The following is a 17,107-nucleotide window of genomic DNA, read 5'->3' as shown; positions in this document are numbered from 1 at the left end:
TAAAAAAAAAAAAAATTAAAACATTAAACTGAAGAAAACCCATTATTGTGATATTATTATTGTAGGCTTATAGCAGAAACAAAACTGAGAGAAAGTGAGAGACGCAGAGGAAAGAGAGAGGGAGAGAGACGTGGAGAGGGAAAAAGAAAGAGATGAGGTATTTAAAATATTCCCTAAACCCTAATTTTTTTTTTTTTTTAAGAAACCTAAACGAATTAACATTCATATTTAAAGTGAGAGAGAGAAACGTGAGTTAATAAAGACATACATCATAAAACATTTATACACTTAATTTATTAACAAAAATAGAAGAAGGAAATTATTAAAAACTGGTAAAAATAAAAGGAAAAACCGTGTGTTAATAAAGAGAGAGATCATAAGGTATTAATAAAATTATTAAAAACTAATTCAATCTCACGGTTCACTCTTTGAAGGGTTCAATTATTAAAATTATGAGTAAACAAACCGATTTATCATTTAAAAATAAAAAGTATAAATTCACACCACATGTCACAATTATAGGCAATTCTAGGCGGGGTTTCGGCTATTATATATATATGGTATAGCCTTGCCTTGGGACAAACATTGCACCCAATGGGACATGCAGAAAGCATCTCTCCATCAAACTTTGTATCACAGCAAAACCATAAGGTCTTTCACTTTTGTTACCACTGGGCTTAGTCAGCAGCCAGGGAGGTCCATATTACCAGAACTATTAACATAGTTCTTGCAAATGGCTTAGTCCAACCATTTGCAAGTTGGAAGTGAACTATTAATACAGATTTAATTTTAATGGGGGCAGTTACACAAGTACAAAAGAATTTGGCTCATTTGATTAAATTGTTCAACCAGCAAATACAAAATGGTAAACAATATACTGATTTTCATTAAATTAAAATTATACGGGTATTATGAGAATATTTACACCACTACAAAACAATTAATATACAGCTTCAAACAGGCCGATCAAAAGATATACATACAAAGAATAATATGATAATTAGCAAGAAGCTAACCACAGCTCCCCAATTACCTCACCCCCATCATGCATGCTTAATTGCTTATCGATCTAAAGCAGAAAGAAATGCAGATTGGGATTGCCTTCTAGGAGTTTGACAATTCTCATCTGTCCTTGAGTTTATTGGTGAAGATTGTGGCATGAGCTCAGTCAATCGAATTTTTTCATGGCTAATTCTGTTCTGTAGAAAGAAAATATAATGGTTACATGTTTTTATTAGTTCCTGCATATTTATTATCCTATACATATCACTTGCAAAGTACTTAAAACTGCAACAATATATATATATATATATATATATATATATATGTGTGTGTGTGTGTGTGTGTGTTCTTTTTAGAAACCAATTGAATTAGAAAACCAAATGTATGTATTCTGTTTACCTTATACTTCAACTCTTGCAATTCTCTTTCCAGTGAAGAAAATCTATTTTTGAGCTGCTCCAAGGCCTCTTCAGGGCTAATATTGGGTGCTCGTTTTCTTATTCCAGCTACCTGAAAGTTAAGAATAAATAAGATAATAATTCCAGAATGTGTTAGCAACTAAATCTTTGGTCCATCCCTTTCATTGCTGAGAAGAAAAAATTAGCGAATCACTTCTCACAGACCTTTAGAACACTGGTACACAAGCCCAATAACTTATGTGCTAACTGCACCTTCTCCTCCTCAGTTTCCTGCGGCAAATCCAGTTGACTGTTAAGCCTTTCAACTCTAGGTACTGGTTAAGCTAAGCATACCCACATATCTCTTTCTCTGGGTGTGTTGAGTGTGCATGTTTACTAACCTTCAGTTTGATACTCAAACGTTGCTCCTCATCATAATTAGTATAGGGATTCTTTCCTATGGAAGCGCGGAAGTGAGCAAGCTCTTCCTTGACACGTGAGAGAATAACCTCTGTTCGCCGCAGCTTGGCACTAAGGTCTTCATTCTGAATTTTTAGCATGTTGTTTTCATCCTGTTGCATTATTGAAATCCCACAACAACATTGATTTGAATCAGAAAGAGGGACGTGTACATGTTTCCATGACGTTCAAGTGGTTCAACAACAGGCATGGATGGCCACAGAAGGTTCTAAACCTGCAGAACTTGATAGAACTGAATTTGAAGTAATTGACAATTTCTTGCCTTGATTTTTGCATGATGATGAATGCGCTGCTGGAGGTTTTGCTGCCCAGATAGCTTCTTTACTTCCCCTTCAAGTTCCATCACCTTCTGCTTATGATTTACATTCTCCACCTACATAGATTAAAGGGAGTAGTAAGGCCACAAAACCAAAAGGCCAAAAAAAAAAATTCCACTCTTAACAAGAACCATATCTTTTCCAAAATAGATAATATTGCAACCTTCAACATTTCATTTTCAGTTTGAAGTAACTGGTCTCGCTGCCGATGCTTTTCCAATGCAATTTGTGCAGCTACTATTTCTGCCTGTTTTCGATCAATTTCTTCCAGCCATCTGGTAAGGCTCATACAAACTTAGACATAGTAAAGATAAAAGAAACTAAAGAAAATAATGATTATATTCAGTAGTCTTGAAGTAATAATTGCCCACCCTCGCCTTTCCTCAATGAATTCATTAAGCTGCTTCTTTAGCTTAAGTACCTCCTGCTCCTGAATGAAAGATGCAATTCAGAATAACAAAAACTCATGAAAAGTGAAAGTAATTGAACCTATTTTTAGCGATATTAAAAATGAAAATACCTTATCTTGAGATTCTAAACCATGAAGTCGAACTTTCTCAGTTATCTTCTGCACTTGCTCATTATCCATCAGTGACTAGCATTACAAAATTTGAAAGGTGAGAGATGAGCATAATTGTGGACACTTAAGAATAAAATATCTGGAAGTGATTTTTTGATTGTTCATTTTTCTTTATTTCCCCCTCTTGAAAGTGGTGCTATTGCAACTTAACCAACTTAAAAAAAAAATCAATTTAATAATCTTCATACCACATATATTCTGAGCTACAGTATGTAACAAAAGACACCACTGAGTGGAAGAAAGGATTCACAAATTTACCACATAATTCGTCATATCCAACTTTACTCCCAGTAGGTCTCTAATCACATCATGTGTCATGCTCTCAGCAGCAGCTAATTTGGCATTCAGTGCAAATATCTGCATTGCGGAGTATAAATGTGACTATCTTGGAAAAAGTACAGAAAATGAATGGCCAATAGAATAATGCATATCTCCAATGTACAGTAGATTTCGCTGAATCCTCATCATAACGGAAAGGCTACCTCTTTCTGTCGGGTTACTGCCAAAAATTCAAGCTCTTCAATATGCAGCCTTGCAGCAGTAAGCTCCTCATCCTTCTCAGATTTTATTTGCTGTGCCAAGCCCAATCCGATGCATTTGAAAGGGGAACCAGAGCCCCTAGACTTTGTGGCATACTTCTCTAACTTGTTTGATGAAGAATTCATGACATGGGTGGAATGTCCTTCGGGCCTGACTTGCTCAGCCATGGCTTCCAATACCTTGAACTGTTAACAAATTTCATAGTTCAAATAATTGTGGCAAACTCTGGGAAGAAACAAGAAACTAGTCCTATGGAAGCTACACCTCTTTACAGCAGAAAAAATTCTAGTTCTATAGATGACATCCAACTTCCTTACAGGACAAGAAATCTAACAAATCTTAATTGCTGGCATACCTTATGCTTGTATTCACTAGCCTGTGCTTCAGCATGCAAATTTAGCTCAGATATGTGTGCTTTGAGTTGGCCAATCTGTTGGATAATGACAAAAGTATAAATTTCTAATGCTAAACCCACATTAAAAACAATTGAGTTTCAAAGTTGGTAGAAATCTCGGTTTAATTATCAGCGGCTCAAAAAAATGTTATAGATAATTGAACTAGAGGTGCAACAGAAAACATCACCTCTGCGTCCTTTTCTGCTATACCCCTCTCAAGAAGTTGTGTATGCGTTATGGCTTCTTGGAGGTTTTTCTCTTCCTCATCTAAATACCTATAATTTAAGTGATAATTCAGCAACCATGCATAATCTAAACAAGCATATTTGCATCCAATTGAATATTTAGGAATAATTTATTTGACCTTTTCATGTCAGAGTCAGTATTTTTAACATTCTGCATCTGATCTTTTACAGCATGGAGCTCCAATTCCAGCTCTTCTCTTTGCAACCGTTGTCGTTCGGCTTCTTCTTTAAGAATGTTAACCTTCAAAGTGGGGACCAGTGAGGCATGATAACAATAAAAGCACAAGAGGAATGTGTAATTAATACAAAACTACCTTGTTCTCCAATACATTTATAGTACATTCTAGCTCTTCAACAGATCTCTCTAATAACTTCACCTCGGCTTCCTTGTCCTCAGCGTAGATCATTCTTGACTCAGCTACCTGAAGTTGATGCAACAAATTAATGTTTAGGACATGAAAAACAATCAAGTATTTCACAAAGTTTGAGTCTTAAACTAGATTGTACCTGTCGAGCTTCCACAGCAATCGCTTCATTTTCATCAGCAAGTGCTTGTGCCATTTCAAGCTTTTCTTTCCAACTATCCACCTCATCCTGGAGAAGATCCCTCTCACTAGCAAGTTCATTCATATTGCTCGTAAGGGATTCAATCAAATCATTCATTTGGCCAAGAGCATTACTCATTTCTGACAGTTCCATTTCCAAACTCTCAGTTATATTCTTTTTCTCTGTTAATTCCTCCTCTAGAGAACTTTGTGCTGCCAATGCATCTTCAATATGAGCTCTCAGCTCCAGATTTTCACTGGAAAGCATTTTTAGAGACTCACGTTCTTTTGTAAGATCCAACTCGAGCAAAGAGATTATGTCTACTTTGTCCTGCAACTGAGCTTCAAGCACTTGGCTATTAGCAAGAGCCCCATCAAGCTCACCTGTTTTTACTGCAAGCTCATCTTCTAGTGCCTCCACAGAAGCCTCCATCTCCTCAATTTCGTCTTTTTGATCTTTGTTATTAGATGCAGATTCTTGCAACAAGCTCAGATCAAATAACAGTCCTTTTAAAACATCATCCTTTCGTAATAGCTCAGCATGGAGAGTCAAATTTTCCGATACCAGCTCTTTAGCATGGCACTCCAAGCAGTCAAGCTCTTCTATGAACTTAGATGTCCTCTCTATGTTTTCTGATATCTCTTGGGACATTTTATCCGCAATTGAAGAGCTTTTTTCATTCAGTATGTTAAGTAATCTGCTACCCATCATATCGACAGTTTCCACTGTATTAACCCATTTCATAATGTTCAAGCTCAAGACAGAGAGGACTCTATGCGTACTTTTCTTCTGGAAGCAAAGTTCATTTCTTAAGAAAGTATTCTCTTCCTTCATTGAATTCAGATTGTCATCATTTTCTTGCCAGTCCCGGCTTTTTGAACATAAATCCTCAAGAATAACAGATTGAGAATGTTGGAGTTCATTCAATTCAGCATTTTTCATCTCTAGATCAGTCTGTAGTCTGACAATACGAGTCTCCAAAACGAATATTTCATTTTGCAACCTGTGATTTTCCTTATCAAAGACATCTATGCGGCTCGAATATGATTCCAAATCAAAACCTTTTTCCTCTATGTCTTGAAGAACCAACCTGTTTTCAGCCTTCAACTTCATTATCTCACTTTTCAATGACTCATTCTCGTCCCCCAAGCTGCTCGTTCTGCTTAGCTCTGCATTTTTCATGTCCAACTCATTTTGAAGCCCACTTGACAAACTTTCCAGCATGCAAATATTCTTCTGCAATGCTTGATTTTTTTCATCAAGGGCAGAAATTTGACTGGAAGAAAATTCTAATGCTGTTTCCTTAGTTTTGAAATCGTTGAGTAGATTTTCATATTCTGCTTCACGTGCTTGAAGCTGACTCAACAGCCTCACCATTGTTTCCTTCACTTCACCAAGCTCACCTTTCAATCTATCATTTGAACAAGCAACATCCTTTAGCAACAGAATGTCCTGTTCATGAGCCTTGTTTACATCCTCCATCTGTGAAATTCTTAAATTGCTCTGATTCAGCTTTAACAACAGGTCCTTCCTCTCTATTTTTGCCTCTCTAATTTCTTTTTGTAGAAGGGAAACCTCAATATCCTGGTCCAGTAGAAGCTTAAGTTTCAACTCAGCGTCAACCTTGAGAAAAATTATTTCTTTCTTGAAATTCTCAAGGACTGAACAACACTTTATATGGTGGGTTTCTGCATCAGCTTTCTGGAGAGCCATCTCTTCTAATTCTGAAGCCAAAATAAGTGACTCAAATTCTTTAGAGCACCAATCTACCATGAAAAAATCAGCCTGAGATTCGAGGACCTCCTCTTTATATTTTAGCATTTTCTCCTGATTCAGGAGGTATGCCAAAGCATCAGTGTTACTCAGGTCCAACTCCTTCATCAAAATCACAAGCTGAGATCCCATATAATTAGACCTTTCCAACATCAACTCCTCTTGGAGCTGAAGGTCTGATATTTGTTTCTCAAAGGAGGTTACCTTGACACTGAGCTCCCCAGTTTCCTCTTCTTTCCTTGAAATTTTATCAAAACTGTTCTTGATATCAGCCAGTAGTTTCCCCTTGAGGATTCTACACATATCAAGCTCTCGTTTTGACTTAACATTGTGTTCCCTCAAATCAGCTATAACAGAGTTTGATTCACACAGACCATGTTGAAGCAAACCATTCTCTGCATTCAGCCCAGTGACTGTTTCCAACAAAATTCCCATGTGACAGAGGTGTAGCACTGACACAGCACTGTCCTTCACAATTATTTGAGACCAGACATCCTCAAGCCATGAACGCACTGATTTTGTGGAGTTTAAAAGCAGAGACTTCGTGCAGTGGAATTCACAGCCTAAAGACATGAAGTTTTTGTCAAATGTAGTCTTCAACTCTGTGATGATACCCTCAAGCTCCATAACCTGATCCCTTGTTTCTGTCAAATGTGCGCCAAGCTGCTTTTCAAGGTTTTCATACTGCTGATGCTTCAAATCATTGATGGCCTGCAAGCTCTGAACCTCGTCAACTAATAGACTCCTGTCATTGACTAATGTGACTTCCATTTCCTTCAGCCTTTCTATATCAAGCTTCATTTGTTCATTTGCTATCATTAGTTTATTAATCATAATATCTGCATCTTCAATAGTATCTTGGGCCTCTTCAAATTTGGCAATGATACAGGAAGCCTCTGCGACTTTCTGGGCTGCAACCATCCTTGCATCACCAACTTCAAGTTCAAGCAACTGCAAGAGCATGTGAGGAAAAGGTTGTTTGAGTTGTTTGGTTCTAAAAAAATCGAGAAACAAATTAATTGACACTAGATCTAGTACGTCCAACCGCATTAAGTTTAAGCAAGAGAGAAAGAACCGAACAGAACAAGGAAATTGTGCAATAAAAAAGGATAATTTTTCTTTAGAGATATCCCACCTACTTCCCAAAAAAAATTAAAAAAAAAAAAAAAAAAAAAAAACGTAAGAACAATACAAAGTTGATGGAGGTGTGTGGAAGGGTATCATATGTCCGTTTCAACATACCCAACTAAGGAATGAAATTTGAACTAAGCATAAACTATAGGAGATAGTTTTTTGAGATAATAAATATAGAAACATTGTTACCTCTTTAGTCTGACACCATTGAAACCCAGCATCTTCCACAGTTTTTTCAAATGCATTTAGTCTATGGCTGAAAACTTCCATCTTGAGTTTAAATTGCTTTTCAAAGTCACTCATAGCTGATTCCAGTGTCAGTACCTGACTTATAAGAAATTTCATGCTTTCCTGACTCTGTTTCTCAGATATCCACATCTGCTTTTTCTCGTCATGTAGTTTCACCATCTCAGCTTGCACCTCCATCAAGCTTTCAAGGGCAAATTCTATTTCCTTTTTCAAAAGTATAATGGTAACATCTCTATTACACACATCCTTGTAAATGCTTTTACATCTCATATTCTTCCCATCATATGACTTGTGGCACACACTCTTCTCCACTTTAGAATATTCAGATGTATCAACTCTCTGTTCTTCAACGAAATTTAAGTCTAGTTGATTTATTTCAGTATCTGTCTGCAACAATTCCAGATTAGCAATTATTAAAACAAACACCGTAAAAGACTTCAACTACCACATAGATGTGAATTAACCTCAAAGTTAAAGCCGTCTACCAATAGGCAAGAAGCTTACCCGTCCTTCACCATCTCCATTACAAACTTCTTGTGAATCATCCCTAGCAGGACTTCCACAATGCTCGACATATGTGCTCATGCAAGACCTGAGTGTGGATACGCCTGATTTTAGCTCAGCAAGTTTCTCCCTTGTCATCAAAATGTCATTCTCTTCAATAGCTTTTAGGTTTTGTTCCATAGCACAAGAACGCCCCTGCTCCTCAGAAAGCTGTTCTCTTACTTTAGTAAAGTTTCCCTCCAACTCTTCTACTTCCCCCCTCAGAGACCATTTCTGCTTCTCTGCTTCTTCAATCATACGAGCTTGATCATTGAGAATGGCATCCTTCCTCAAGTTCATCTCTGCTGATTGACTAAGCTGGAAATCATTGTGCTTTAATGCAGCAACATGACTAAGATTAATTTCTGATAATCTATTGACAATAACAAAAGCAACTGTTGCGCAAACTGATGATTTTCCAATCTGATCTTCTGCCAGTTTTATTCTGTCCTCCAGCTTTGCTATTGTAGATGTCTGTGTAATCAACTCTGACGTCAACTGGAGGATTTCTTTCTCCTTTTCACTGCACTCCTGCTGGTGTGCTTCTGTAATAGCCAGTGCTGCTCCTCTCAAAGACTTCAGCATGCACTCCACATCACTTTTTTTATTGTTTGTATCCTCTAAACATCTTCTTAGTTCTTCAATCAATAATTCCTTTTCAGAGATGACTCTGATCATCCTGCCAACTTGGTCAGATATCCAAATCCTTTTCTGTGGAAAGGAACTTGATATGAGTTCAAGCTGATCAGAGGCATTGATGAGTGACTCACGCCCATCAGCAAGAACTTCTTCAATCTCACAGGTCAACAGTTCCCATTCTTCAGATAAAGTTATCAGTTCCCTATCTTTCTCTTCTAGCTTTTGAGTCAAGCTTTTGTTATCTTCAGCTATGAGGTAGAGTTTTTCCTGAACCTCTTTCAATTCAGTCTCCATAAGTGTTGCAGCCTTTTTCATCTCCATTTCTTTCAAATGACTCTCTTGGACTTGGTGCTGAAGTATCCCAAGTTCTTCCTGCATACAGACAATCACTTCAGCAGTCTCAGCCTCAACCTGGCTGCGAACTTCATCCATTTCTTTTTCATTGGACACCTGATGAGCACGGTCACCTTGGTACCAATTATTTAGTCTCCTGGCCTTTTCAAGAGAGGCTTGCATCCTCTTCAATTTCACCTGTAAGGGGGAGTTGTCACTCTCAGTATGGGTTGAAGGTGAGTGACATCGCAACTCTTTAAAACCAAGCTGCTCCTTCAAAGCCATAATTTCAAGTTCCTGTTTACTCGAAAGCTGCAGATAATGGTTGTTGGTAGTCCTCAGGTCCTCCATCTCATTAATCGATAGAATTTGTTGTGACTCAAGAGCTTCAATGACTGACTTTGCCTCTTCCAATTCACTTTTTGCATCATCATACTGTTTACTTGTCAATAAAAGTTTTTCTTTCGCCAGCTGAAGATCTCTATTAAAGCACATTGCCCTTTCCCCGATTTCATTACAAGATGACCTCTCTTCTTTGATAATTATCTTTAGTATATCCAGTTCCAGCTGCAAATTCACCATTTCTTCTGCGTGTTTTGTCAGCAGAGATTCATGGTTCCCATCCAAGTTCTCATTTTGGACTGCATTGAACACCTGATCTTCAACAGCTGGACCTTTTAATGAATCCTGAGAAATTTTTTTACCACTTATTATCATACATATCTATTAAAAAGTAATAAGGGACAATCTACTGGTAATCATATACAATCAAAAAACTAGGCTCATGAGAGGTCATTTTATCAAGATTCCTTTTGTAATCTCTCTCATCTAGGCTTTTCTTCTCTTTTTATTTTTCCATAAATTTATGTAAACAATAAAGAAAAAGATACCTTTGTTGTCTTAAAGATGGCATCATGTTCATGGGGTTCAGATCTGATATTCTCTAACATAGAGCGTACATCATCTAATTCCCTGCAGAATATGGGGGAAACAATTTGCATAAAAGATTAGGAAAGTTACTGAAAGATCAGAGGCTTCAATCTGCAAACACAAAGCTAAACGAAGTTGAAAATGGGAGTAAATGAACTTGGGTATGAGGATAAAACTTTCTCACCTTCTGAGTTTTGCATTATCATCTAAGCAAGAGTTTAATTGTCGCCTGCATTCCTCTAAATTGCCAAGAGTGTTTTTCAACTGAAACCAATGAAGAGAAAATGTGAAATTAGTAAGCACTAAATAGAAAATATGTTACACATAGAGACAGAAAGTGCAACCTCCAGGTGGAGAAAATCTTTTTCGTTGCTGATGCACGAAGTTTCCTGTACGAGAATAAAAAAAAACAAAAAATTATGGGGGCCAAAAACAACAGGTAAAAAAATCAAAGGACAAAGAACTGAATTCAAAATTTCTAGTCCTAAATTTGTTTCTTCAATAGAATGAGGTGAAGGAAACCACTTTGCAGCAATTTCCATCATATGTACCATATTTCTGAAAATGAAATTAGATGCCTAAGGAATGAAATGCACAAAAACTTAAATAAGGCAATCAAAATTACCAACCTTGGGTTGCATACTAAAATTTGGATCATTATGCTGCTTAGAGTTCTCACCAAGCAATTGAAGCAACTGCAGACAAAGGCTTTTAGTTTATATAGGTTTCCAAACAACATTCCAGACCAAAAAAAAAAAAAAATACCACAGTTTGCATTAGATTCTATAAACACCTGATCCCGCAGTGTGGACACTTCAGCCAGCAGTATCTCTCTCTCCCCTTCTTCATAAAACTCTTGAAATCTATAAATGCCACAAAAAAGAAACTAATTAAAAAAAAAATGGGGTAAAAAAGCATGTTGTGTCGTTTGTTCTTGAAGAAACTAATAATACTAATCAAATCAACAACAAGAATAATATCAAAACAAGAAGAAAAGAACAGAAAAAGAAACAACAATAATAGTATTTATTGCAAGTATAATACCTTCTAAGTTGGTCTAAAAGCCTTATATTCTCCAAAGCAAAGCGAGTTACTTCAGGATTTCTATCAACTTTAGCTTGAAGCAGCTGAATCTCCTCAGATAGCGCTCTATTCTCTTCCAGTAAGTAAGCGTCTGCAGGAATAGAATCTCTAAGAAGTGACTCCATTCTTTGAATTTTGTCTTCCCGAAACCTGAGCATCATTTTACTACACCTGGTGTCTTCCTCTCTTTGACGAACCTAAGAAGCAATAGATGCTGATCATTAGATCACTTTTGAAAGGGAACAAACTCCAAAAAGAAAAAAGGCTCCAAAAAAAAAACGTACCAAGCGGTTCAACTGTTCAATTTCAGCATCAAGTTGCTTGATAGAAATTTCTGCCATCTGTTCCCTCCTCAAGGAACCAGCAAGTGTTGTCTCCATAGATTTCAACTAATTTATCATTATGCAGTGGCATATTATAATCAGTAATATAAGGAAAACCAAGTTCATTGTAAGTTTGAGATCGCTAAGGTCCACTAGAAACAGCAAATGAAATGAAAAATAAGCAGATGAAAATGAGGGAATCTAAGAGTTAATTTCTACCCAGGATACCTATATATGGCATACATATAGGATGCCTACTCTATCATGTATTTCAAACCAAATAGCTTCCACTTACTCAAATCTTTAATAATAATAATAATAATTTCAAAAAAAATACCACCAACAACAAGAAGACAAATGGATAAAAGACAAAGAAGGACAAACTAATTACATTCTTCAACCATCACATATCTATCCTTCTAGCTTTTTTTTTACATATAAGTTGTTAGAATATTAATTAAATGATTAAATTCATAATTTCCTATTCAGTTTAATTTTTTTCACCAACTAGTAATTAACATGGTATTAGAACAAAGATCATTGATTGAATCCTGACTCCACAGTTTTACTTCCTATTTCAATTGAATGTTCCAATGTTGAATCTCACTTATTAAGGCAAAGCTTGAGCTTACAAATGAGAAAGAGTGTTGAAATATTAATTGAATTATTAAATTCATCTTTTTTTATCAATTTAAACTTTTGAGACAATTGGGCTCTTTTTGGGAATGGCTTTTGGCCTTTGTTTGGCTTTTTCATTTGTAAAATTTGATTGATGTGGGAAAAACTAAGAATATTTAGTATGGAAAAGTGAAAAATTTTTGTTTTGTAGTAAGTGATTGATGTGATGTAAAAAGTAAGAATCTTGGAAGTTGAATTTTAGATGAATAGTATGAGGCTATTTTTTGGCCATTGCCAAACATAGCCTTGGTGATTTAAGCCTAGCATAGAAAAATATACCTGTTTGGTAGACAATCTAACAATGCCCTTGGATTCATACCCCAGCAAACCATCAATCCGTTGTTCATCCATGTTGTGTATGTTTGTTGTACAAGCATGTTCTTGTTCTTCTGTTGTATCTTTGACACTTGTCAAACCAAATGACAAAGATCTGGAGACATTCTGACGTTTAAGGATAGAAAGCTCTTCCTGCTCCAAAATCACCCAATGATTTTGAATAAGAACCATTTGACACTTAAGAACTTACAACTAAACAAAAGATTGAATATCACCTTTAAAAGTTGTATCTGGTGTTGTAGTGCAATAACATCCCCCATAGAATCTTCATTCACCACAGCCTACACCATGAATGAGATATATATATATATATATATTAGTCAGCAAACAGATGGATGCCTTTGAGAAATTTCACCATACTGAACTGCTAACAGAAAGAAGTTTACATTGTTCTGAATAAGTTTTGCTCTCTGAGCAAACTTAAGAGTGTTCAATGTTTCGGCCGCACAACTGGAAGAGATAAAGATAAAACAAAATAAGAAAAAAGAAAAAAAAAAAAAAAAACAGGTCTATTTCATTTTCTAACCAAGTGTCTAAGTCGAAATGAAAGAAAATCAGTTTAAAGCATGTGAACTAACCAAATAGAAGGGCTGACATTTGCAATTATCATTGTCTTTGAGTTTCCACCAAGTGAATCCTGCATTTTTTTTTCCAATTCTAACATCATGACCAAGGAACATAAAAATAATAAAGGCAGAGGAAAAGGAGTTACAAATAACCTGAAGAAGAAAGGTTAGCCTTGAATCTCTATAAGGAACATGTCTTAGCTTCCCATGTGCAACATCCACTAGAACCATTATTACATGACTGTAAAATACAAATGCACATCCACAATATTAATAACAAAGGCCTAAATCATAATGACATGATAGGTGTTAGATAATAGTACCCCAGAGTAGACAATGATTTATTAATGTTAGCAGCTTCCTTCAAACGCTCACCCTCTGCACCTGAAGTTTTCTGCCTATTATGGATAACAAATAGGTTAGCAAGGCAGAACATTATTCAATTATATGCTAAAGTATATATAGTTGAACAAGCTCAGGTATGATGCCTTACCTCTCTGAACCAGCAAGATCAACTAGGTTTAGTCTTGCAAACCGAAGGTTAGTTGTGGAATCATTTTCCCATCGACTCTCAATTACACACGTAAATACACTGTGTGAACGACTACTCTCTCTATTCATATTTGTAGCTGCAACCCTCCTATTTGAAGAACCCTATGGGCAAAAAACCACAAATTACCTTGTTTGAGAAACCACAATATTTAAGCAAGAATGTGCATTTATTCTCCTATACATGTGTACATATGCACACATGCAACATGCACACATGCGCGCGCGCACACACACAAAGCTGCCTCAAACTGAATATTATAGTTCAAAGATTAGTAACCTGAGTTAAAAGCCCTAGAATTTCGCTCACAGTCCGAACTTCAAATTCAGAGAGATTTTCCACATAGACACCTTTTTTAACATCCTCCCGGAGCTATTAAATATCAAAAACAAGCAAACAAATGTTAAGAACAGCATGAAGGAAAGTACATTCATGCACGTAGAAAACAACTAAACTTACCAGCAAATTGGTAGATGAGGGATCAAGGAGATCTGTAATTTGTTCATTGTATATCTCTAAGAAAGAACACTTGCAAGTGTAGCTTAGTTTTTCATCTTTTCGGCTTTCCTCTTCCTAAAATAAGAAGAATGAATAAGAAACATATACTGACCAAAATATACATGCTTAAGCATATTTTAGAAGGCAAAGCAGCAAAAAGTGCTAAAATTACTGCTTGGATCCTTGCAAACAAGAATTCAAAAATGCGTGGTGTCATTCCACGATGTGGACTGGGCTTGACTTCTAAATCTTCAATCTCTCCAAGCATTGTAAATGTCTTCCCGCTTCCTGTCTGCATGACCAAACTTGCACATTTATAATGGGTTTTGGAATTTTAAAAAAGAAAAGGAATGTTTCAATTATAATTGAAACTTTAAAAAAAAAAAATGTATCTTATTGGCTAAACTTGTTATGGTTAAATTGAAAACAATCATTCAATTCCAAGAAATTAAAAGAATACTGGAGCATTTGCCAACAGTCCAGATGTATTGATTGGCAAAAAGTGATTATATGATGCAGAATTTTTCTGATTTTAATAGGAAAAAAAAAAAATTACTAAAAAAAAAATGGTCTTCAGTATTTTGCCCAGGCAGATAGATGTCCCTTGTAGCACAACGATCCTATATTGGGAAAATTAATAGTCCACATAGACTGGGTGATTTATAAAAGACACTCATGGGTGTTAAGTCCTACATTGCTTACCTACTAAGTGAAACTGGGGTTTATAAGTGATTCTAGGTATGCTTTAAATTGACAAGTCCTTCTAGGGTTATAGCTTAAACATGGATAACGTTTTTCTCTGGGTTGGTACAAATAGTATCAGAGCCAGGTTGTAATGCCATGTGATATTGTCAACACCACATAACGTGGCCCTAACAAGAACGTCAAAAGTTTAAAAGAGGGAGCTTGTAACACCAAGATCCCATATTGGGAATACGCTAGAGTTGGTGGTTTATAAAAGACACTAATAAATGCTAAGTCTCACATTGCTTGCTTACTATGTAAAACTGAGTTTTATAAGTGATTATAAAGAAGCTCCGAATTGACTAGTCTTTTTCTGAGTGATAACGCATATGTGACTAGAGCTTTTTCTTGGGTGGTTACATCCTCATAGTGTCAATTATATGCATTAGCATGTGTGTGCTACAGGATACAATTTGAAAAATTAGATAGTCACTACTTATTGAGATGTGTACAAATCAAACTGAAAATATGAAAATCAGTTTGGGGGTAAAATTAGGTGGCAAGTCATTAACACTCAATTACCATGACAACATATCCAACACCTATTTTGGGCAACAGCAGTGTAACTATCTTCTACTAAACAATGAATCAAGTATGCAAACCTCCATCTTTCAAAGTCAACATGCCATATCTACGTAATTAAACCACTCTAAAAGAGCTAGAATTCTAACCTAGTGTCAAGACCTATAGGGACAGTACATATGTTGAGTTACCAATCACATTTAGAAATTAACTGCCATGTGATGTTAACATCGTATATTTTGGGGAAATACCTGGCCATAGGCAAACATACAGCTATTGTACCCAGACAGGCAATTCTCTACCATTGGCAGACCAACCATTCTAAAAAGCGTCTCCTGTAAAATCAACAATAAACAACAGTAAACAAATGATTTTAGCAAAATTAAATAACCAATCACATATCATTAATCTTTTGTTATCTCTAATCAGACCTGGTCCACTGTTTCACATGCTACATGGTCAAACGTAAATCGATTTTCTGGTTGCCCTATCCAAGTAATTGTTTGAGAACTTTCTTGCTTCAAGCACCTGTTGTAGCCATTTGTACTCTTCTCCATGCTATTGAGAGGACGAACACGTATAATAACCTTAATAAATAAACAAGCTATTAGTTAAAATTTTCAAATTCTACAAACCCAACTCAGTGTTCTCCTCAATTGTCATAAGAAGAGAAAAGAATATACAAATATATCAGTAAATTAAAATCTGCTACCACTCTTTCAGTACATTACTCAACAGATTCAAAACACTGTCACACAATTGGGAAACCATGAAATTTGAAATGGGACTCCAAATGAAGCTTACTTGTACACTGTGTTCCATCCAGAATGAAGGCTCTTCCCTGAGCTCAAAGTAAGGCACTTCCACAGTATTAACAACTGTAGGTGGACCGCAAGTTATCGGCAACCCTTTATACAATGCAGAAAAGTTCCCAGTTCGAGCACTGGCATTTCCATCAACCCTACTCCGAATCCCCAAATTCGGAGGCTTATTAACACTCTTAGCGGGCGTGCTTTGCATCGAATTGCTCTCAGAATAACCCGAAGTAGCCCTTCCCACCGTCCGAGCCGTTCGAGGAGTCATACTAACCAAACCCCCATTTCCAGTTCCAACCCCTCCTCTTACTTGTACAGAAGAATTGCTTCCATCGTCGCGCAAGTCACCAGTTACAGAACCAGTATCGTGCTTTTGAGCCCACCCAAAATGACTCTTCCCTGAGAACCCGACGCCATGCTTGTCCGGAGTGCGAAGAGGAGGCAATGTGGGATCCGAAGTTTTCCCCTTGGCCTTAGTTGGAGTCCTCTCAATCTTACTCCTAAACCCCACTTCCTGTTCCGGCTTGGGGTTTTGAATCGGCTCTTGGATTGCGTTCAGCGGAGCCCTCGACGAGTCGGGTCCGTTCTGAATCCCCGACGAATCCCGAGGGTTTACGGGCACATTCTCAATCTCCTCGTTCTTACCGGAATTCCGGCGAAGGAATTTGAAGTCTCTCAGCATTCTAACAAGAAATTGGAAATCTTTGTTAAGTTATGGGAAAGTGAGTTCCGTGGAATGTGAATGGGAGTGTGTGTACCTGAAAGAGGAAATTGAAAACAAAATCCCAAGACGTTGAATTCCTGAAATTGTTTGCTGAAAACCGAGCTGAGTTTTCAGGTGGCTTTCTTTCCCTGTAGGGTTTGTTTCGTGGAAATGTAGTGGTAGAT

The 17,107-nt window shown here is 36.7% G+C and overlaps 2 protein-coding genes across 3 annotated transcripts in view; both read right to left on the bottom strand.

The window, feature by feature from the left end:
- Positions 1–863: 863 nt before the first annotated feature.
- On the bottom strand, positions 864–17,034 carry LOC132184542 (kinesin-like protein KIN-12F). 2 transcript variants are annotated; one of them, XM_059598217.1, is made up of 38 exons: positions 16,978–17,031; positions 16,209–16,902; positions 15,836–15,991; positions 15,656–15,739; positions 14,311–14,430; positions 14,100–14,213; positions 13,920–14,012; positions 13,584–13,744; positions 13,414–13,488; positions 13,244–13,331; positions 13,103–13,161; positions 12,911–12,974; positions 12,740–12,805; positions 12,468–12,656; positions 11,472–11,576; positions 11,149–11,384; positions 10,898–10,967; positions 10,734–10,799; positions 10,449–10,493; positions 10,289–10,368; positions 10,065–10,146; positions 8,164–9,861; positions 7,600–8,046; positions 4,465–7,227; positions 4,272–4,379; positions 4,077–4,198; positions 3,900–3,987; positions 3,673–3,747; positions 3,260–3,502; positions 3,036–3,134; positions 2,718–2,792; positions 2,569–2,627; positions 2,361–2,472; positions 2,143–2,253; positions 1,802–1,972; positions 1,626–1,691; positions 1,402–1,512; positions 864–1,199 (listed from the first exon to the last, which is right to left on the bottom strand). In XM_059598217.1, the coding sequence occupies exons 2-38, from the start codon at positions 16,899–16,901 to the stop codon at positions 1,062–1,064; spliced, it is 9,132 nt and encodes a 3,043-aa protein (XP_059454200.1). In that variant the 5' UTR covers position 16,902; positions 16,978–17,031; the 3' UTR covers positions 864–1,061. The 2 variants fall into 2 exon arrangements, with proteins under 2 accessions (XP_059454200.1, XP_059454209.1); XM_059598226.1 differs by having other exon boundaries at positions 2,569–2,621; positions 16,209–17,034.
- Positions 16,927–17,107, bottom strand: part of LOC132168784 (kinesin-like protein KIN-12D) — an 895-nt gene continuing 714 nt past the window's right edge. Inside the window, exon 3 of the mRNA XM_059579821.1 lies at positions 16,927–16,977. Coding sequence (XP_059435804.1) covers positions 16,927–16,977 — 51 coding nt within the window. The remainder of the gene's footprint in view (positions 16,978–17,107) is intronic.

The sequence above is a fragment of the Corylus avellana genome, chromosome ca1 (genome assembly GCF_901000735.1).
Source record: "Corylus avellana chromosome ca1, CavTom2PMs-1.0".
Classification (NCBI taxonomy): domain Eukaryota; kingdom Viridiplantae; phylum Streptophyta; class Magnoliopsida; order Fagales; family Betulaceae; genus Corylus; species Corylus avellana.
The sequence above is the reverse complement of the archived record's forward strand: the minus strand, read 5'-3'. Positions and strand labels throughout refer to the sequence as shown.

Bases quoted from the DNA above. Each gene is read 5' to 3' on its own strand.
- LOC132184542 (XM_059598217.1), bottom strand. From the start codon at position 16,901: ATGCTGAGAGACTTCAAATTCCTTCGCCGGAATTCCGGTAAGAACGAG. The intron at 10,800-10,897 runs GTGTTTATAGAA...CTTTGTCTGCAG, and splicing joins TGTCCACACTGCGGGATCAG to TTGCTTCAATTGCTTGGTGA. The intron at 1,692-1,801 runs GTTAGTAAACAT...GATTTGCCGCAG, and splicing joins GTTTGAGTATCAAACTGAAG to GAAACTGAGGAGGAGAAGGT.